General features: G+C 42.3%; 1 protein-coding gene across 1 annotated transcript; it reads right to left on the bottom strand.

The window, feature by feature from the left end:
- Nucleotides 1-363: 363 nt before the first annotated feature.
- Nucleotides 364-22,136, bottom strand: zfyve26 (zinc finger, FYVE domain containing 26). The gene is given in 44 exon segments (XM_018681643.2): nucleotides 364-2,616; nucleotides 2,819-2,869; nucleotides 3,021-3,203; nucleotides 3,562-3,621; nucleotides 4,037-4,211; nucleotides 4,387-4,514; nucleotides 4,636-4,716; nucleotides 5,290-5,487; nucleotides 5,885-6,100; nucleotides 6,830-7,039; nucleotides 7,399-7,546; nucleotides 8,394-8,614; nucleotides 8,922-9,058; nucleotides 9,194-9,222; nucleotides 9,371-9,507; nucleotides 9,707-9,894; nucleotides 10,224-10,322; nucleotides 10,677-10,926; nucleotides 11,303-11,479; nucleotides 11,862-11,984; nucleotides 12,066-12,170; nucleotides 12,508-12,707; nucleotides 12,986-13,208; nucleotides 13,210-13,735; nucleotides 13,737-13,829; nucleotides 14,150-14,255; nucleotides 14,643-14,876; nucleotides 15,054-15,224; nucleotides 15,398-15,517; nucleotides 15,615-15,878; nucleotides 16,025-16,268; nucleotides 16,479-16,630; nucleotides 16,727-16,891; nucleotides 17,070-17,678; nucleotides 18,290-18,502; nucleotides 18,614-18,765; nucleotides 18,868-18,956; nucleotides 19,082-19,246; nucleotides 19,464-19,588; nucleotides 20,491-20,830; nucleotides 20,974-21,123; nucleotides 21,406-21,492; nucleotides 21,693-21,768; nucleotides 21,861-22,136. Coding segments are annotated over 44 exon segments (7,818 nt in total). The 5' UTR covers nucleotides 22,046-22,136; the 3' UTR covers nucleotides 364-2,403.
- Between the last annotated feature and the right edge of the window lie 882 nt (nucleotides 22,137-23,018).

Below are 23,018 nucleotides of genomic sequence, written 5' to 3'. Positions count from 1 at the left end.
TCTGTGTTCCAAATATGAAGCTAAGGCTAGCTAGTAGCTAACTTTTTCTCAATCAGGTCTTGACCAACAACTAGTCCGATACTTAACCCCCATAAAACTATTTTTTTCTGTTTAACACACTGGATTTTGTACACACGTTTTAATCAGTACGTTTTAGAGGAAGCTGAAAGATGAATTTTGTTACCTCTGGTCAGAACCAGGCTGTTTCCCTCTATTTCTATTCTTTATGCTAAGATAAGTTAGTAGTTTAGCGAACAGACAGGGGTATAAATCTTCTCATCCAACCGACATGAAAGCAAATAGGTATATTTCCCAAAATGTTGAACTTTAATTTCAAGAAACTAGGTACCATTAAGCTCAGTATTACATATTATTTCATTTTATTTTACAAGGGATGGTGAAATCGATCACATTTCAAAATCATTAGTCCCTGCATCATTAAAGCAGTTTTATTATTACATATTTTCATAATTTTTCCCCCAAGAAGTTTAGTTTTTAAACTCACTAATATAAAGTGCGGCAGTGATGAAACAACAGTCAAAGGTAAAGAGGAAAACAGTGCAAGAATGTCGTGTGCGTGCATCTCAAAAATCTAAACTGGCTTCTTTTCATCTCTTGCCAATCAACACTCACTATCACAGGAAGATCTGTCAGTCTCAGTCTTCAGACTAGTGCAGCAGAGGGAAGCAAGGCAAAGGGACAACACAGTATCGCCTCTAAATGAAGATGTACTTCTTGACCATGTGATCAGAAATGCTATGAAATACACATTCTTGACAAGGCAGCTTCAGCAACATAGGTGATTGTCATGTAAGTGAATTAAAAGATGTGATTCCTGTTGTCACTACAGTTGCATTATTTTCCTGTTGTAGGTTTGTGAAAGAAGCAGGAAAAACAACAATCAACAGATAACATAAGACCACAGCTGGATCCCTTTTTTTGAACCATCATTTGACTCATTATCTGTGTAAGTTAATCATTAAGGATTTATATAGTTCAGATAGATATGGGTCAACAAAGCAAAAACCATGATTTAAAATAAGCAACACTGTGAGGAATAGTTGCCAAAACACAAACGACACAAGCAGAGACATAAAAACAGATGACTAGAGGGTTGATTTTCTGTATAATGAATTAAACCTGATCTACAAGTGGGTCCCTTTCTGTATCCAAGCTAAAACTTTTATGTTTTTTGTAATTTTCTCAACAACATCTGAAATGCCCTTAAATACTACAAGATTGTTTGATATTCATTTCCCTTATCAAAAGGAAATGTATGCTAACAGCTGGCCAGAGAGTGTGCTTAAACAGCTTCATCAACATTACAAAAACATGACAACATTTTTCAGTTTCTGTAAGGTTTCAACATGTACTGCTCTTGGCAGAGGACACGTCAATACTTGTACGTCTGAATAAAAACCTGGTTCACACAAAGAAACAATAAGGACATAAAAATGGGGAAAAAAACCTTCACATAAGACATTTGTCAGAGGCTTTCTAGTCAGTTAAAGATAATTTCCCTTTAGGTTGAGGTAGGAGACGAATCTTAGTCAAATACTGTGTTACGGTAAAGTTAGGATTATATTGTGTAAGAATGAAAGTGTCTGTTTAGACTGCAGCTCGCAGTTCTGTTATGTAAAAGTTGTTGTCACTCCAGTGCAGTGACATTGTTCCCTCTCAAACTCTGACCAGATGAGAGATAACAGCGAAATATTTCCGGAATGGAAATAAAGCACGGCGGTGATTTGCGTTACGTTTTACAGACAGGAAGGCTGAACAAATGAAGAGAAAGTGATCAACAGGGTTTCTAGATGTTTCTAGATGTTTCCACTGAAATGGTAACTTAACACCAGGATGAAGATCAGTGTTTCACTGCCCTCTCTGGTTGAAGGGTTTTTTGTCTCTATCAATGATATGTAACAAGTGTGTTTTGTTGCACACGTAACACTTTACAGTTACGTCACTGGGTCCTGGAGTTCATCTGTAAAGCACTGCAGCAACGTGAGAATCAAAATTACATTCTCCCAAACCTTGAATAACCTCTATAGCCTGCTCCTCATCTCTACTTGAGGCTAGCAGCTGAGGGTTAAATTCACTGCCATCAGAATAACACACCTAAATCTTGGACTGAACTGTCAGCAGTCACATTGCATTATGGGTGCATGGAGTAAAGATATTTCTCATTTTGATAGCTTTCTTAACTGTGAATCTGAGGACGTAGTAGAAGTGTGACCCTAAGATAAGTCATTGATCTGAAATCTTACGAATCCATTCACCAGCCACACGTTTCTACCACTGTGTTACATCAGAAACCCTGGATCCTCTTATTTGCGTTTCATTTGCGGCTCATCTGTTTTTGATTTCAAGTGCTCTGTGTAATCCCTTGTCATGCCGTCTGTGCCTTTACCTGGCAGAGGGTCGGCCCTGTCGCTGCTGAGATGACTTGCTGTGATGTTCAGACAGCCACTGGCGACAGATGTTCAGCATCATTGAGTCCTGTGCTCCCTCGGCGGCCTGAAGGACATCCTGGACCAACGGGCCCGCCCGGCTCGGCTCCAGCTTCACCGCTAGCAGGTACGCTGGCCGCAGCTTGCTGCACAGCAGGTAGGCTTTGATCTGCAGACAGAGAAATGATGTGATGAGAATTAATTTTTGATTTTTGAACCACAGGCTCCACGGGATCACAAAGTGATATCGCTGACAGGAGGAACAGGGTCAGGGACATTGTGATTTCTACATCTGTAACAGATTGCCTCAGGCAGGAAAAACAATGATGGTGAAGGGAAGAGGAGAATAAAACACGGTGCAGTCAGTTTACCTTGCTTTCTGTGCTCTTAGTTTCCAGAATGAGGCTTTCCAGCTCCTTTGCCTAAATCAGATAAAGGACAACAAAAGCCTTCATGACAAGAAAAAACAACATGGAGCCGAGTCATGGTCACGCTCTGTTATCAAAATACACTTAATTTCTACATCTTTATCTTTCCTCATTTTACTATTCTCAGAAGGCTTCTGTCACTCACATCAGCTGGTCCCTTATCTGCAATGGAGACGCAGCTGAGGATGAGCGCATCGCAGTCGTTTTTGGTGGCCGTGCCTGATTCACCGACACATTTGAGCAGCTGCCGCACGGCTCCATATTGTCTCTGTCTGACGAGTCTTTGGCCGGCCCGCGTGTAGACGGCCTGAGCCTCCAGCTGGAAGTCCTGAGGCAGCAAGAAAAGGAGAAAGAGAGTAGGATGGTAAACAGCAAAGTTCTGGTTTTGACCAACGCAAATAAAATTCACTTGACTTTATTTGACTATTTATCTCCATTGTATCTGACTTTTGTTTGTTACATTGAGTTGATCAGTTAAAGAAAGCTTACTCTTAATGTTTTTGTCTGTCTAATTGAAAGCATAAAAATAAATGAATGACTTATGCCATTACAGGTCAACAGGAGTTTTGCTTTTGTTCTTTTTTTGTCTGTTGGAAGGATATTTCAAAAAGCTGTGAATGAATTTGGAGAAAAACTGTAAAGAGATGAAAGAAATCCCATTTTGAGAGAGGAACAAATACTCATACCTGTATGACTCTGTAAGCAATGCCAAACCCCTCCTCTATGTTTTTTCCTCCAAGCATTACCTGCAATTAAAGGCATATTACTGGATTTTATGCAAAACACTCATGTTTCCATAATAAAGCAAAACACAGTCCCAACCAGATGTTTAAAATTTTTCATTATTTACACCTGCAGTATACACTATTGTTGGTCAGTTCAACTTAACTATGTTTGTTATCCATATATCTTCCTATATCTTTCCATTATCAGAACAAAACACTTTACTGTAAAACCTTAAAATGTATATAAAACAGATTTTTCCCTGTAACATACAGGTAACAGCTCTTCCAACAACATTCATTAAGGCATACTATTTTTAATAAACCACATCTCTAATACAGGGGTTTCCTGGCAACAACATTATTAGATCTTGAGGGGCTTATTGATTGATAAGTATATGAAAATGAAGTATTGGGATAATCACAGCTGAAACCTTACCTTACAGGCGACCTCAACCTTCATGGGACTTCCCCCAAACAGTGTAGGTGGTGTACTGGATCCAGAGGATTTGGAGGAAGGTGTACTGGTCTGTGGAGCCTTGGAGGAGGCAGCAGTCTCACAACGGTGGAGGAAACGGGTCACCTCCAGCTGGAGTTCGATTGTATTTATGTGCCTAATGAAAATGAGATGGCAGAGGTTAATACTTTTAAAAAACAAGATCAAAAAGTCTATTTGACAGGTAGTGAACATATATGAAGCGAAGGTGGTGGTAATGGAGCTTATATACACACACAGGCAAAAACATATATTTATTTCCATAAAGGTGAAATAAAGATAAATCAAATAACCTGGAAACATCACTGGATGACATCGTCTTCCTTACTGAGTTGACCTGAGACTTTCTCCTCCCAGAGCCCCGACCTTGCTGTTCCTGCAGGTACGTCCTCAGGTGTTCTTTGGCTCTGACCAACCAACGCTGTTCAAGGATACGGTGAAGTACAAGGTCAAGGACAGCGTACACTTCCTTAAACAAGCAGGGACATTTAAAACAAAGTATTGCCAACTGTGCAACTGTGAAAAAAGGTGATTTACTGCACCTGTTGTTCTCCCAGCTGTAGATATGAACTGGCTCCATGTGTGAAGAATCGTATACAGGTCATGGCTGCACGCACATGATCCTGTCATGGCAAAGAACATTTTACATGTTACTGTAAAGGCATGATTTGACTGATAATACGGAGAAGTGGTTCCATCCAAACAGTCACAAGATGAATATAATGTTTTGAGAAATGATTACTGGGGTAGAAAATAATAAAAAATAAAGCCCTGGAATGTAAAATTAACATTTTTGTTCAAGCTTTTCTTTCATCTTAGTTTTTTCTCCTGCAGAACAGTGCACAGTGTGAGCTCTTTAGGACTCAGACATTGCTTCACATTAAGGAGAATCACTGGTTTCATCTATAATTTACGTTTATATGGTAGACGTTTGAACCACTAGGGCACCAGGACAGCCCTTTTTGGACATTAATATGGAAATGTGAAGGCTGGAAAAAACAATTACATATTTCTGAGGTTTGCTAATGGTCAATTGGCCAGACCCTTAACCTTCCTGTGTTTGAATCCAGACAGGAAAATTAGCTGCATTTGACCCTGTTTGCTCTCCCACCAGTCTTTCTCTTTACTTTCAAATGACAATTAAAATTTAAACTGTTCCCAAAAAAGAGATGGAAGAAACATTAGAGGGCTCTAACCATCATGAACTGTTGAAGCTGGTAGAGAGTGTTAAAGTATCCACGCCGCTGCAGGAACTGGCAAGAGGCGATGAGGTAGCGGCTGCACGTCTCCAGGCTGGGGTCCAGTTTTTCTAGTATCCCCTGCAGCGCGCCAAGACGCCCCCGCTCCAGACTGGGCTGCAACACACCCTCAAGAAACACTTCCTCTGGGCAGTCCTGAGCCGTGATATAGGAGAAAAACATATGTGAGGAAAATAGAAGCAATGTCACATGCAGCAGTTGTTTGTGAGTTGCTGCGTCATACATAAATTTTAGTCTAGAGAGAAGTAGGTGCAGACATATTTGGTCCCTTACAGCTTCTATGTTTTGGAGTAAAACAGCACATTTTGTTGCAATTTTTGACCAGGAATGAATTCACTTTAAGTTAAATGGACTTAAATACACCTTGTTAATTGAACAGAGTTTGGGAAACTAGACGTCCTGCCAGATTTGAGATCAGTGGGGTGTCAAATCAAATCTGTAGTTGGTTCAGATGGTCGACAGACTCCAGACAAATTACATCATATTATTTTTTAGATTTTCTTCACTGTAAATCCAATAATCTAAGTCTCACCTTGTTGAGCAAGTACGTCAGGGCCTCTGTCATGCAGTCATGACGGATATAGAAGCTGATCAGTGCCAGGTGAGTGCCATATGTGTTCAGGTAGTACAGACACTCCTGGTGGAGGCTGCCGCCCTGTGTTTGTCCCTCTGGTCTCTCACCAGGACCTGCATCATTCAGGGCGTCCTCCAGCTCCCGCAGGGACGCCAAGATGTCCTCACCATAGGACTGAATACAAATAATCAAACAAAGGGTCATGAATTTACATGTATACTGTACATGCATATGAGCGAGTACAAAACACACTGTGCATAGCTTAGCAAAGCTACATCACTGGAAACTCCCACACTAATCTAGGCCAACAGAAACCACACATGGAAGGTCTTGCTAGCTTCCCCTTGATATGTAGAAGCCAAGAACCGCTGGCACCAAACGACATGTGCACAATTCCTAAGGTGTCATGGGGGGTGCTGTACATTGACTGTTCACACCAGAGGAGTGACTCTATCTGACCTCTGTCATTACATAATCACACTGCTGAAAAACTCAAAGATCTTTTTAGGGTCACATTTTTAGATGAATTTGGGTTTATTCTGGTATTTTTTCCTTTTCTGATACCACAGATTTTATACCATGCAACACTGCATTACTATGAATCATAATCACTTTCGAAGGAGGAACTATTTGGCAAGTGTAAATGTTCTCTTTGCAAATGTCAGAGTTCATTCCCTGTGGTTCTTTTGTATCTGCATTCATGGATGATTTGGTAGTTAAATATGTTTTGGTTATATGTTAGCAAACGAGAATGATGGTGTGGCTGATTTAGTGAAGATAACAGCTGGGACATGTATATTGTGTAAGGCAGGATAAGTTACAGTAATTAAGGAGAGATACACAAGATCTGCTCTGCAGCAGTACTGAAGGTTAGATAACACCACTACATCAGTGTCGTCTTACCATGGTCACAGTGGGTCGTACAGTGGTCTCCAGGTGCTGGACAATCTCTTGCAGCAGTAAGGGACCTAGGGTGAGCTGGTTGCGGTCCACTGGAGCTTTCAGGCAGCGAGAAAACTTCTCCCGCGCCCCTGAAAGGTTTCCTGCCTTCAGAGAGGCCATCCCCCATGCTTGCCACACACCACCAGGGTCCAGACCACTCTTTGTAGAAACCTACCAAACAACCAGAGACTATGAGACCATCTGAGTTCAATTTTCTGTGCGTGTTATGTTTGATGGCTTCATAAGCTGCCTGACTAGAGCTTTTCTGCACCATGATGACCTGAACACACTTCTACTCTGAAATTATAATAAATTATGGGGTTAACAGTTATAGCCCAATAAATAATTTTGGATTAAATATAATCCACTTTCCTGAGAAGGGTGCATAGAGTTGGGTGTATGATCGATTTCTATTTACCTGCCCATGAACTGCAGTTGGACAGTAGACAATGTTTTTGTATGTGTTCCTTTATTAAATTAAATTAATGTAATAAAATAAAATCGTATAAATGAACCAGCATGTGTCTCACCTCCACTGCTAGCTGGTAATGCTCAGCTTCCAGCAGCTGATTACGAAGGCGTGTGACAGCAGAGGTCTCCAGAATGTCATCCAGAGAAGGAATATATTTGTAATTGGCCGTCACAAGAATCTTAAGCACGTCCACTTTACTGATGTAACTGTGAAAAAAAGAGGAAGCAAAACAGTGAAAAATCTGTGTTTGAAACAAATAGAGGAAGAGAGGCGGAACAACTGAAACCTACTTCTATAATTTCTACAGTGAGTGAAATTTCTCAGTTAGTAGTAGGGCCTGGCAGTGAGTGATGGCAAGTTTCTAATCTGTTGGAAGCCATTTCAACATAGTTCCTGTGGTTGACAACTCATCTCACTGACCTAATTTGATCACACTGGATTGAGTTGATCCGGTGAGATACAAGCTAACAACTAAAGCGGCATAAAGCAATATTTCTTAGAACAACCATGACTCAAATGACTACGTGACTACGTGTCTGAGTGAAAGGGGTCACTTTCATGAACCTACCAATATCAAACCACAGTTAAAGGGCTAGTGAATCCTGCAAGTACATCATTCATTCATTCATTCCAGAAACACTTACTCCTCACACCTCATACACTCAGTTTATGGTATGATAAAGTTGCTTTGTGTTGGCTGGACATGTAAAGGCAAGAGGTATAAGAGAAAAGCCTTAACAACTTTAGAGGTGATAGGTGATAATGTCTCAGTCAGTTCAGTGTGTGTCTCTCAGCTTGACTTGTTACCTGGAGCCAATTTCAACCTGACTGATGATCGAGAGTAAAACACCTGAGTGAATGTGTAGGGCCTTTAAGAATGCCAGGAAATAAACAAGTGTTTAACATCCGGGCTCTACAACCTCATTGTTCCTACCACAGCCACAGATCACATCGCACTGTATCTCCTTTGTTTGACTCTCACACCTTCTAAATAATTCACAGTGTCCTTAAAAACACACACAAATGTTACATTGACCTAAGGTAACATCTCACCTGTCACACAAGGCAAGATCCTGGCTGCGGCCAACCTTGACAAACATAAGCTTGGCACTGAAGAGCAGCTGCCGCATGATGTCAGTGAGGAGGCAGGCGTCCACCTCCGGGTTGGTCAGCTTACGAGACAGAGAGCGGCAGTGGAGGATGAGCTGATGTCCACAGGCTGTTTGGTCACTGTGCAGAGACAAAATGGCCACGCAGAGGTATGCGCTGGGAGCCTGGAGGATTGTAGCAAAAAAACAAAACATTATTAATCTTATGTATTCAAAGAGTTAATGCTACTAGAGGACAGCTGAATAACAGTGTAGAGTTCTGTCAACTGTTAAGGATGTTGAATATACACAGAAAGATAATAAGATTCTATTTACTGTTTAAAACAAAAACAATGGGAATGGTGTGGAAACTATTGATGTTCCGGTAATTTAAGCCTCACTGCTGTCACTGCAAGTCACCCTCAATGAGCTGACAATGACAACAGATTAGTTGCGTGCCATCCTGTGTAACAATAACTATTCAAATCCAGACCTGTTCATAGTAGAACTCGCTCCGCAGCAGCTGGTTCTCTGCAGGATTTGTGCTGAGTTGAATCTGTCGCTGGACCACTTCAGGCAGATGCAGCATCCCATCTAAAACCTCCTCTGTCACCACAGGGCTACCAGCCACTGCTCAAAAAACAAAGAGATGAAAAGTTCATCATTATGACCTCTTTTACAGATGAATTAAAGGTTTTCTGTGCATAATAACAACGCAAAGAGGAAACTGCTCACATGAAAGCAGCAGAATAAAATTTCATTTACCTTCAGCTGGTTCCAGCTCATCATCAGAACTGCAAATGGAAAAAAGTACATATTAACTTCAAATCACGAGAACATGGTTGTTTCAAAGCCCTATAAACTACAGGAAAACCACTTGCTTTGTTAAGAAGTCTTGTCTGACAAGTGAGGTTTGTTGCATTTAAATGTACAGGATCTTACTCTGGATGAAAGTAGGTGTAACACTGGTCACAGACTCTGACTTCTTCTCCTGGGCATCCCTCTACAGGCATCTTACGCTCAGAACATGCATGACAAACCAGACGGCCACACCTCCGACAGTGATGCCGTCTGTTGAACTAAAGGATGAGGGAAAAAAGACAAATAACTATTATCGGCAGTAAAAAACTAAACATTGGATTTTATTCTTTTTCTGCTTTTCTTGTAAAATCGAATCACGCTACCCTAATCTCTTTTCCTCTCAGAATTATGAAATAGAGCTTAGTCTCAATATTTTATATGTCAACAAGTTCTTCTCACACCGCTTCACCCACTCACCATGGTGAACCTCTCACGCTGACAGACCATGCACACATGCTGTTGTGTGTCAGGGACCCAGTCTTTACGGGCTGGTGGTTGGTCTGGAGGCTGGAACTTGGCAGGTGAGCGGCGTTTCCTCCCTGCAGAGCTTCGGTCCCTCTCCCTTTCTGTGCTGTTTGAGGAGGGGGTGTGTGTAGGGGTGCTGTCTGTAATTAAACGCAAGTAGGGAAGGATGAATACACATTTTAAACCAGAAACAATCAACACTAGTATCAACACTACTATCTACCACAGATTTCACAAGACTTTGACTTTATTACTCTGCAAATGTCTGCTGTGGTTTGAGAGAATATTCCTGAACTGTGACAAAACAAATTGCAGGGTTAACTATCTTTCCAACTAAAGTGTACTTCAGCAAAAACATATCAACTCCAGCAGTGCTATTTTATGGCTGCCTGCACGGAAATTTCTTCGAGAGGTTAAATTGGCATCATTTTATGGTTTTATTACTATCAATCACACTCAGGTGCCTCACTTGTAGAGGGTGTTGGAGATTCGATTCGGCTGGATGACAGGGAGCTGCTGTCTTGAGCAGGACACTGCATCAGTGCATCCTGGAGACTGATTACGGAGTCTGGAAAATTAAATGTCATATATTTAAAACACAAAAGTCAGTGATGTGAATAGCTGTGTTAAAATGTTAAAAATGTAGTATTTCTTAGTGCATAACACATGTTTTATTCCAGGTTTTTTAGAACAAGAATAATTACTAAGCTGAGCTTGACAGCAACAAAGTTTCTGTTTTCATTTTCTTTATATTTATCAGTCTTGGATTTTGCCTTAAATGTATCATTTTAGTGTTGACTAATAAGCATTTATTATTATTAATATCATTATTATCATTAAAAAGTACTGAGGTGTGCTTCCCAGCTTTACCAAGTGTCTGTACACATTTGTTTACATGTGTCATTGTGCACTCAGCACTGACCAGATCTAGACCTCTCTCTGGGGGCACAAGAGAAGTCCAGGGCTTTGCAGGCATAGTCTGCCAGAAGCTTATCGATGTCCTCCGCACCAAAGCCAGCCTCCTGACCAACCACGAGGCTCCGCAGGGTTCGCACTGCCACATCTGCCCAGTCCACCTTCAGATTCATCAAAAGCTGCTCGAGCATCAGAAGAGGCTCTGACAACAAGGGGAAATAGTCCTGCCTGGCTGCTGGTGGCAGAGTCAGCAACACCTGAAGAAGGAAACACATTCACTGATATTAACACCACCTGAAGATATAAAGAATTTTTAACATGCTAACTGTCCTTTTTTGTGCAGACTAACACAAATTATTATTTAAAGCTGAACATTATTATATGTCTTCCAACATGTCTGGAGTGAATCTTTAAGATCTGAAAGGTGCAAAACTAGTCTCCACAAGCCAGGGCTCGTAGAAGCATGCTAGTCTGGGCATGTAACTGAGCTTGAAGAAAGGCACGTCATCGACCCATCAAGTGTGATTCCAGCTACTGTGAACACAAACAAGACGTGCTGTATACTGTACACAACAGAATTCCCTGTCCTTTGCCATGACAATTCAATCAGTGCACATCTTCGCTTTCACAAACCTTGGAGCCTAGGTGAAGGGCGTGGATGTGTCGTCGACGTGCTGGAGACACCTGCCTCTGAAAATGCAAGGTGAGATAATCGGCCAGGAAGTGACAGGCGGCCAGGCCTGGGCAGCGATCCAGAGCACGCTCACAAACATCCAGGCCAACCACAAAATCAGAGAGTTCCTCAAGTAACTAAAGAAATAAGTCAAAAAGAAGCAGCAATTAGGAGAACCACAAAAACAAAACTATAGGTTTACTTTTGTTTGTCTTGTGTACTTGGATCAGCTGTATGTATGCACAGAATATGTGCACTATCTACCATATAGAATTTGTATCTATATGAGTACACAGTGAGTATGGTATGCATGTATGCAGTGCACTGTATGTGACTAGCTATATTTGTTCACATATACAAATGCACATTGTTTTTACTGTCAGTAGAAAAGATCAAAATTAAATCAAATGTGTGACTCTATGACCTGTTGGTATCTTCTCTGATAAATCTATTAATGTTGATTAGTGCTTAAAGAATGGATTGCAGTGTCAATTTAACCAGAATGTAAGTGGTCTGGACCTGGAACGCCTCATCGGTCTGTCCCTTCTCCAGCAGATGAAGTAAGTGCTCAGTCTTTAGCTTCAGTCTCAGCTGGTCTGATACAGGATACAGCTCCACCCATTGTGCACAAAGAACAAACTCCTGCAAAAACAAAACCCCAAGATTAATCGTATTATACTATATAATGTATTAAGTGAACTGTTGCAGGTCTGCTGTACGTACTTTTGCCTCCAGCATCATGGATAACATGGACTCTGAGTTTGTCTTAGACTCAGTCCTCAGCTCCTGCCAAGTAGCCCAGGGCAACGGAGGCTGTAAATCCAACATCTGTGACAAGAGAAAGGAAGCACAAACACTTGGCAAGTCACAATGGAAGTTTCATTACATCACTGAGGAATGTAAGGTATAGCCATGCCAACCTAAGACATGATTACATAACACATGAAAAACACAGGCAAAACACAAACTAAAGTTTACACTGAACAAGGAAGTATTGACTTGCAAATTTACACAAGCTCACTGCACAATAGAAATCTTTTAGCTGAATCTTGAGCGTTTGTATTTCTTGTGCCTTTGTCTGACAGGATTTCAATGTTTTACACGTACACATACTGCATTTCTCTCTGGGAATAAAATAAATCTCAGTTCCAAGTCTGTGAATTACCCAGCGATAGATGTCCAGCTCTTTCTTCTTGAGCTCTAAGTCTGTTCTCAGTGAGGCCTCTGTATTCGGGTCATTGAGGCAAAACTCGAGCAGGTCGAGACAGGCTGACAGAGGCCATCGCTCCAGAGCCTGGAGGGCAACACGTGCTCGCAGGTTTGCATCCTGTACACGGAAGAGCTGACCTGTTCCCTCACCTCCATCTGAACACAATCAGATAAACAACAAACATTTGTTACATTTGAAACAACTCCTGCATTCAAATCATATTATTTACATATTTTCCTGATATATAACTGAGAAGAATTTGTTTGAAAAAGTGGTTTTGATATCTAAAAGACTATTGATTATCTTTATTTTTTTAATGTAATTGTGATTAATCATTTGTCTATGGAATGTCATCATATCAATCTTTATCAGAAGCATAGAAGTGCCAACAGAAACTGCAATGAGCTGCTTTTCATTAACCCGCAGTCCTCACCCTCTAAAGCTGCACAGGCAAGTAGCTGGTCTCTCAGCACCCCCTCCTGGCTGCAGCCTTGCCCATACAGCTCCAGCAGGCTGAGAGCTCGGCCCAGGTCTCTGGAGGAAAGAGCCCTCTGGAAGGCCTCAGCAGCCACAGCCTGGGCAACTTCTTCCTGTGGTCCAGACAGCAGGAGAGTGACAAGAGGTTTCCCGCAAACAACCTGCCCCAAGTCCAGCAGAGCCTTCCTCGCCCTCACTCAACGGGGTGCCCAGCACTGGTTCAGCCATGGTATGAAGGTAGGACCAGAGGATAGGGAACTCTTTCAGGAGGCTATCAGCTTCACGAGCAATCTGCTCACCATCCAGGACAACCTCTTTACGTCCAGTGCGGAAATACCCTGACCATCCAGAGGTCTGTGTCCGGGCAGTTTCTCCTTTACACGCACTCAGACACGCCAGTGTGGCCAGTAATGGGGAACGAGACTTGAGGAAAGACAAGGCCGACGGCGTGAGGAGAAAGGAGTTTGAGGATGAGGATGAGGAGGACGAATTAGAGGGTGGTGAGGTGGAGAGGCTGGTGGTTGTAGCAGAGTGGTCGTCCACTGAGCCCTCAGACTCAGAGCTCGCATCAGACTGAGGCTCTGTGATTCCCAGAGTTGGCATGTGCTCCTGAGCATGCTGTTGGAGCAGGACAGACAAACTGGCAACGCCAAACACTCCATCATCTTTTATGGCCTGGCTGGAGTGTCTTTCAGCACATCGGACAGGAGAACCACATAGGCAACGTCTCACAGCATCGCTGGACGATCACCTGCTGGACACTGAGTCTCAGGCCTTCCTGCTGCAGCAAAGACAGCAGTCTGGACATAAAACAGGACATAAAGTAAAAAGGTAAGTTGCTGCCTTCACACCACTGTTAATCGAAGAGAAATATTCAAGCTGAAAGGTGTAATTTTCCCCATTTGCCCTAAAATGTAGCAAACCCTCTGTTCTGTGGCACCTTCTACCTCATCTCTCCTAATTCTTCACCATTCAACCTTTCACTTAACTGAGAGCTGCGAGCCACACATCTTAGCAGCAGTTCAGGTTACCTTGTGTAACAAGATGAGGACTAACAGCATGCAGACTACAGGCTTATGTGTGTCTGTTCATACTGATGGGATTAAAACATTGTGCATACCTGTCAGGAGACACCTGTCTGTCAAATAACAGGTGGGAGAGAAGCTGAAATGGGGCTTGAAGCAGCACCAGCAGTGGATTCCCAAGCTTCACTTCACTGCTCTGGTCTAAGAGAAACAGCAAGGATCAGAACAAAAGCAGGTATAAGAAGGAAAAGAGTCACTGATGGCTCCTGGTGTAGTCACTGTGTAGGTAGAGTGGCTGTACAGTAGTTTTGTATAAATGTGAGTTTATTATTAAGTGCGATAGTGTAGGTTGGAGAAGCGAGTGTCAAGACGTTATGACTGAGATGTTGAGTTCTGAAAACAGCAAGAATTTTTAATAAAACATCACTTTGCACTTAAACCACTTAAACTTTTAAAGAGCTAGAAATTTCAATGACAAATGCATTATGGCAGAAGAATCCAAAAACTGCTACTGTTTTTTGATCAGCAACCCTTTCACAAAATGACTCAGAAAGCCCATCATCTCTCCTCAATGATTAATTATTTTACCTTCTGAACTAAGACTGCGCACCAGCACGGATGCCAGTGTGTTGACGTAGTCGAGGAAACTCCGTACATAATCTGGTCTGGCAAGGTCTCCGTCTGGCTCAAAGGGACAGAGTTGGTCCAGAGAACGAAGCAGCTGTTTCATGCTGGAACGCACAGGGTGAGTGTCGAGCTCTGACTGCTTCAGACTGGCCTGTTCAACCAACTGTGCCAGAAGAGCACTGCCTACACCCCCCTCTGTCATGAGAGGTAACACCAGACATACAAAACATTCAGACTTGACAAACATACAACAGATCTCCAAGACATCTAAATGTCTGAAAATACTACTATAGATAGGACTGGGTTAATTGTATCAGCAATTTGACTAGCAAAACTTTATTGCATCTGAACAGCAATGGTTGCTTTGCCAACCTGTGCCATCTGTAGCAGTGCTGAGTATGTGCAGGGTGGTCTCCAAGCGTTGAGCCCAACTGAGCTGAGCAGCAATGAACTCCTCATTCAGTGTTGAGTGGCAACACAGAAGCACCTCCTGAATGCAGCAGCCAAATGGACTGGCAGATACTTGGTCCTCCCCTACAACTTCTAGGAACCAGAGTGGATCAGTGACAAACTATTCAGCACATTCAGTTCATGCTTCATATTAAATATCTGGTCAGCAGAGTCATTTTGCACCTGCAGGTATTTATTTGACTTGGTAATTAGTTCTGAATTGACTGACATGAAATGGATGAAAATGTTTGAACATTTGCATTCACCTGTTTTGACAGAGCCCTTATTGGTAGTAGAGTGATTCAGGATCTTGTTGATCTGTTGTAATACCATGGGAAATCCACAGATCCCCTCAGAATGAGGAACTCTGGGGTCAACTCGTACTCCTGAGGAAGCAGAGAGGGATTAAAGATTAAAAACAAAATGACCACCTGTGCAAAGCTGGCAATAAATAAATGTTGCCCTAAAATTCAGGCTTCACACCTCGTGCCTCCAGGCTGCTGCTGAGCCTGCGTTCTGCTGTGTCCAGCAGCTGTCGGGACGTCTTCCAGAGCTGACAGTGGCAGCAGGCCAGATCAAAGGCAGCCATAGCTGCTGGGCTGAGCTCCTCCAGCAGTGTGTAAAGGAGTCCAGATGGGTCTGAAGAGCAGCAGCTTAGCCAGTAGCCATCCTCCAGTGAGGGCATGGGGTGAGCAGGGGTGCTGAGGAGACGGTCTGCTATGTCTGAGATGGAGTAGAAAGCCACACCTGCAGGGAAACACAGAGAAAGTCAGATCTCTGAATCATCTACAACACATAGGGCAGGTTTAAACGGACATTTTATTCCTTAAATTAAGGGCAACACTGTCTATAAGCGGTGAGTGGTGGTAAAAAAGTCAAGCAGAATATCAAACCTGCAGCAGCAGCACTTCCGATGGCCTGCAGTGTTGACCGCCCACTGCTGCCGAGCCGAGCCCTCCCTGTGCCTGACACAGCTGTTGAACCTAGGCCCTCTGAGGAGGACGACGATGAAGACATAGACTGGCTCTCCATCTTCTGCTCCACCTGCCCCAATTCCACCAGAACTTCTTTGTAGCGCTCCATGAACACCAACTCGCCACAACAGGTAGACGCCCCCAGATCAAACACCAGAGACACCTGCACAGGCAACACAAACCACACAGGACTAAGCTAAGGACACTCACTGTAACACTCTCCATAATCTGTCATGTTGATTAATACATGTTAATCAATATTTGGTGTAGTTAATGTACCACCACGATAACATTAACTGTTTGACTGGTAAAAACCAAATAGGTTCTCCGCAATCAACTGAGCAGGTTGTTGAGTCCAGTTTGCTACACTGACCTGACGAGCCTCCATGAAGTTTCCTCTGCGGATGCAGGACATTAGCAGGGACTCTGGAGGGGACAGCATGGCAGGGACCAGCCAGCTGTGGGGACCTCCACATGGACAAACTTCCAGTTCCACAGAACCTGCTGCTGTTCCTCCTCCACCATCTGACAGAGGACAGATTAACTCTCGGAAATTTACAAAAATAATAACAGACCAAATCAGTGGATGCACATATGCAACAAACAGTGCTGGTGGCTCACCTGATGCACTCGTGCTGACTTCTCCATTGTGTTTCTCTATGGAGGTTTGTCTCTCTGTGGAATGTCTCCCTGGCCTCTTCCTCCTCCTCAGACTTGAGCTCTTGCTACGTCCCACAGAAGGTGCAGTACAGCTGACCGCTGACATCTGGAGGGGGCTCTCTGAGCCTGCAAATGAATTTACCATCAAGACTCAAAGACTTCATATCATCTATTTGAAATCAAATCAAATCCTAAAGCTAAGATGGGTAATGTACACATAGGCATGTGCTAGGTAGGATATTTGACACGCCACCAGTTAAGTGTTTGTGAATTTTAGTTGTGGTTTGTAGCTTGTGAATCTCACCACTTCCACCGCCCTGGTTGCTGGTGATGATCTGCAGCCTCCACTGAGCCTCCGCAGTGCGTTTGGACAACCTTTGCAGACGAGCCCCGAATGTCTCAGCCGTCACAGAGCAGCCAAGACTCTCCGCCGCCTCGGCCTCTCGAGGCAGCGCCCTTCCCGCCTCCTGCCCCTCCTGCTGACCCACCACACACATGCCCTCCAACCCTTCTTTCAGCAGCTTCAGAAAACCCTCCATGGCTGTCACATCGACCACAAAACCCTTGCAGCCCTGGATGAAGTGTCCCAGATCCAGGTGGCTGCAGTGGGATCCTGTTAGTGAACTTGTCTGCATTTTCTGGCTCTCTTCCCTGCTGTGATCAGTCTCATCTGTCTTTGTTTTGGCTCCCAGTTCTACATGTGTGTTCCTTGTGTCTGATGAAGAGTCTTGATTGGCATTCCCTGTGTTCAGATTTGAGTTTGCGTCTTTTTGAATCTGCTGCGCAAAGTCGGCGGTAGAAAGAAAGAGAAGGGAGAAGATGTTCTCCAGGAGCTCCAGGCGGAACATGGCCGGCACAGCCTCCAGATAGAGCTGACACTCTGACAGGTAGTGCTGGAACTGCAAATGGCAACCTGGAAAAGAAAACAAACAGAGAAGAGCAAGGTCAGAACGTAAATCTGAACTATATGGGGAAAAAAGGTTGCTAAACAAACACGCCCCTGTTGACTTTAAACAATCAAAAGTGTTTTTGTTGTAGTATTAAAGCACAATCAAGAAGCTGATAAAAGCAGAAAAGTCATTATTAAAACCTTTAAAGAAAAGCTCTCTTTTGATTTGTGTGTAGATGCTGTGATCAATTTTGTGTCTCTTACTGTGAAAAGATGATTTTAATGAATGTTAGTTTTGAAGTTTAGAAATTACAATCAATCGGGGTCATCTATTTTTCCTGTCGTGTTTATCAGTTTGTTTTCAGTTTATATCGATTTTTTATTTCAGCTCCATACCTGCACAGCATTACCTGAATTTGGCTTTCACATATCTACATTTAGTGATATAGTATTTACTTCTTTGTTTTTTGTTGTACCACCATAATTTAACAGAGCCAAAACAAACTACTCATTGACATACAGTTTCTACTCTTTTGACAAACGTGATTATAATCAGCTAAAACTAGCAGACAGAGAACTTTTCTATCCTGTGTCATCAAACTAAAACTGCAGAAAAGGAAAGACAGCCCCCAAACCTTCAGAGGAAGTTGAGGTTTGATTTTGGTCTGTTCCTGCTTCAGCGGCCTGCTGCTGTTGTGGCTGCATGGACTCACACTCGGTGCAATTTGAGTATTTATGTGCATTTACACAGAGAGCATAGATGGCATACTTCATGGCACAAAACCCCTGGAACAAAACTATGTTCCTCTGTACACCAGGGCTGAGAGTATTGATGGCTTCGGTGTCCTCTGCAAGAAAAACAAGCACAGGCAGGGTAACATTACTTTGAAACATTAAGTACATTATTTTTCTGGCAGGCATTTTAGACTCCACTGGAAAAACAAGTGGATGATGTAAACCTGCTCCTGGTGAATTTGGCAGTTGCTGCAGCAGATCCAGTATCCTGCGCTCTTCAAACTGAGGCAAAGGAGTCAGAGAATGCAGAATATAGAGAGCTGAATGACTGTCCAGAGTGTGAAGCTGTGTCAGCAGTGCCTCCATGGAAATATCTCTGCTCCGGAGGAAACAAAAGAGGTACATTATTAAAAAATAAATAATGGCTAAGATGGAATTAAATGCCAGTTAAATGTCAAAGAAAAGAGCAGATGCCTACGGATTGTTGTTTTTACACCATTCAAGTATTCCAAGCTGAGAGGACAAAAGATTGGCAAACTCCTGCAGAACAGAATCACTGGCTGGGGCCTAAACAGAAAATGAACAGTATCATCAAATGACTTCATTTGAATGCTGAAAATATTAATCAATGTTGCACTCATAGGAGGAGGTACGTGTAGATGTCTGGGCAGCTGAATGATTTCAGATCTGACCTGCTCACGGTGAAGGATGTTGAGCAGCACTTGAGCTGAGCTCAGACTGCGACACTGAGTCCATCCCAGCAGCAACAGCAGACGAGACAATGGCTGGAACTCCAGCTGCAGTAAGTCTCTCAGCTGAGAAAACTCCTCGTGTTTAATCAGGTCAAGTGCAGTAACCTACAGGAAGGAACCAATCTTATTACATTATTGAATTTCATCACATGCGTTTGCTAACAAACTTTACTTGACCATTAGGATTGTGTGATAATTACAAAAAATGTAGAATTACAAAGCTACTGACAGAGGACTGTCTACACTTTATTACAACAGTTGACATACTTGAACCATACATTTAAGTCAGTACTGACATTTTTCCATCAGTCCTGGTACTTACCAAGACCTGCTCCAGGAAGTGTTTCCCACTACTAAGGCACTCAAAATAAATAGTCTTCCAAATGGATGGACGATCCTTTTGGCAACATAAACTGAGAGCCAGCTTCTCTGCTTCAGGGAGGTCCACTACGAGGGAGACAAAAATAAAATAGTGGTGGAAACACACCAAACATATAATTTTAAAAACAATGCTAGTGTTGCAAAGAGATGCAAAAGTCTATATATAAGAGAGGAGTACAAAACTATTTTAGAAAATAACTGCTGTTGTTGCCTCATAGAGAATCAAAATAAGACTGTATGAGAGGCATTCTGGGACAAACTATTGCCAAACTTACAATGTGAATATTGTGTATTATTATTATTTTTCTTTTTTTTTCACCTTTTTCACTGATATATAATTTGATTTCTCTGTCATTACTAAAATATACCAAGCTGGACCAAGAATCAATGACACTGATGTGTATAGGCTAAAACACAAATCACCCATCAATCCACTGGTGTGATGCTACATTATAAGTGAATAAAGTCTAAATGTGGAGTAAGAAATTGATCACTACAAAAATGAGAGACAGTCTGTGTAGACACAAACAAAATCAGCCATCACATGTACATTTTCATGACGCTCAGTAAAAACTGCCACAGCTCTACAGCCACAGAAGCAGAAGTGCAATTAAAAGAGGAAAGGGGCGATGCCAATTTCCCCTGTAATGCTGTGAGCACAGAAGGCTCAATCTCAGCCTATAAATGTCTTATCAGTATCGATTACGATAAAACAAAAGTCAAACTGACCACAAAACCTGCTCCGAAGAGGAACCGAATTATAGGAACACACTGCTGTTTGGAAAAGAAGTTTGATCGTACTGATAAACATGAAAGTCAAGTACAGTAAATGGCCACATCACCTATTTTGACTGAAATCAAATAATTCTTAACATTTCTTTGTGGTGGTGTCCGCACAACTATTTTAATATCAGAGTATGTAAACTTTTTAAAATGCTCATTATCAGAGCTGAACACACTCAGACTACCTTGTGTGACAGGTGTGCTCCTCAGCAGATGATCCCTCTGCAGCCTCAGAGCAGTGGAGCAGTAAACAGAGACGAGAGAGTCACACTGAGGGCGAAGCAGCGAGCTCAGGATCCTCTCCTCTTTCAGGGGACCATCTCTGGCTGCCCACAGAGCTTCACACAGTGCCTCAAACTGCCCACTGCTTCTACCAGAGCTCTGTGGCATCACGGCCAACACTGCATATATCTCCTCCACCCACTCCTCCACCTTCTCTGGCTTCCTCTCTGGCTTTCCCAGTTTCTTCATCAGGTGCTGGATGAATGTGTGCTGCAGAGTATGGTCCTCTGTGGATGACTGGTCCTGCAGGAGATGGGGAAAGTAAGGAGAATGGAGCTTGAGCTGAAACAAGGAACAGAATATACTTTACATTTCTAATTTCTACATTTTTACATAGTGCTTCATGGTAATTTTTTGCCATTATTATACTCAATGTTTGACTCTACCTGTAAGAAATGTGCTACAGACTGGGCCAGTCTGGGCTTCTTTTTCTCCAATAAGGTTTGGAGGCAGGACTCAACAGCAGCATCTGTCGTCCTCGAACCTTCTGCTGCCTTTTGATCAGCCTGGGTGTTTAAGAAGGCCTGGTGCAACTCCTGCTGAAAGGTAATTTATATCAGTCCTGTATTCTGTCTGCAAACAAGGTAGTCACAACATGAAATAAAGCAGATCAAGAATGATCTGCTTTATTTCATGTTGTGACTACCTTGTTAACGGATAGAATGTGTGAAGGTTTTTGCTCACACAGGTCAAAAGATGACTTTAAATCTCCTGTTAGTTGTAGAATAAAACATTTATTAAGATTAAATACTTATTTAGTTTTTACTGCTTCATTACATGCAGGTTTGTTTGTTGACAAGAGTAAAAATAGCAGTAACCTTGAGAACAGTCTCTGTTATGCCCTCTGACCCCAGTTCCTCCAGGAGCAGTAGGAACTCCAGCTCTCTTCTGATGTTGGGAGAAACCTGAAGTGAACAGCAAAAAAAGTGTTATTACACCATGTCACAATGCTGGTCAGTCTCTCTGTATCCAACAAAGATTTGACCAAAATGAGTTTTGTAAACAAACAAAAATGGTTTGTGTACCAACATACTGCTTGATGATGACAGACTTAATGTGCCATTTTAGAGTAAGTCAAATAAGTACAATAAAGGAAGATTATTACCTTCTCTTCTGTCCATTTCTCCAAAACTTGAAGCCAAAACCAAGCCAGTTTGTGTGGACTGCCCACAGACTCCCATCTGTGCAGTAAACAAAAAGTTCCTCTAATAATTCACATTTTTACATAAAGGCTACACCTGATGTCTTGTGAATCTACAGTTGTGTGACTCACTTTAAATTGTATGGATGGCAGACAATAGCTGTGATTATGTCTCGTAAGTTTTCTGAAAGTGCTGAGTTAACCAGCTGTGGCACACAGGCACTGGCCAGCTCCCACTCCCCATGCTGCAGGCACCTCTTGAAATATTCAAACAGGTCCTGAAGCGAGGTCTCTGCCTCAGAGTTGAAAGGATACATGGCCACTTTCACTGTGACACTCCTCTGCTCAGTGGTCACAGGTGGAGAGGCACATTCACTAACATGTAGCCAAGGAGAACCCTTGAGCTGTTTCCACCTGAAACAGAAAGAAAAACCTGTCTGAGTTTATATAGTTTAACAAAACAAACGAATGTACACATTGTCTGAAACAACATCACCTTACTCACTGAATTTGTAGAGCCTTTATATTATAAATTGTGGATTAGTTGTTTCATTATAAGCACTTTATAATCCTTGCACCTCTCTCTTAAAAAACAAAACTGTTTTCCTCATATTTTCACACTGAGTCATGTATGACTGAACAGTAAGTGTGCAATACTGTGTGAAGTGTAAAGCTTGATTTAATCTCTTTAGTCTTTCATTTTTATCAAAATACTGCAATGGACTACCTTACACTGAAATTATATCACTAATATGGCTTTCAGCAAAGTTTATCATCTGTGCTAAAAAAAAATAAATAAGATTCAGGCTCTTTTACTTCAAACATGATTTATTACAACTTTAGCTGTGTAAATTTATCTCACGATTCTCACGAAGATGATGAATTTAGTTTACATGTCTAAGCCTCTTATCAATGCGTATTTACTTTACTGACACACCACGCAATTCAGAAGCAGATTCTAATCCCTAATATAGATGTGAAACAGTTCACAATTTATTTAAGCCATCTGTACCTTTAACTGTCTGTGCAAACAAACCAGGCACGTTGAGAAAGAGACATGGAACAAAACAACTGTCAGAAGTCAGACCCGCCTCTCAACAAGCTTTTAAAACGCTAACGTGTTCATTTTCCCCGTTTGTCTCGGTCTCTAAATTTGACAGCTACTCAAATGTTAGCGTTAGCGTTAGCTACAATGATGCTGACTTGCTGTAGCTGAAACATTAAGTTAACTAGCTAATCTCCGTGACAGCCACACACATAAAGCGGTTAGAAATCACCGAATACCTAACG

This window comes from Lates calcarifer, linkage group LG19 (assembly GCF_001640805.2).
Source record: "Lates calcarifer isolate ASB-BC8 linkage group LG19, TLL_Latcal_v3, whole genome shotgun sequence".
Taxonomy (NCBI): domain Eukaryota; kingdom Metazoa; phylum Chordata; class Actinopteri; family Centropomidae; genus Lates; species Lates calcarifer.
Note: the sequence above shows the minus strand (reverse complement) of the source record. Positions and strands in the feature narration are given on the sequence as shown.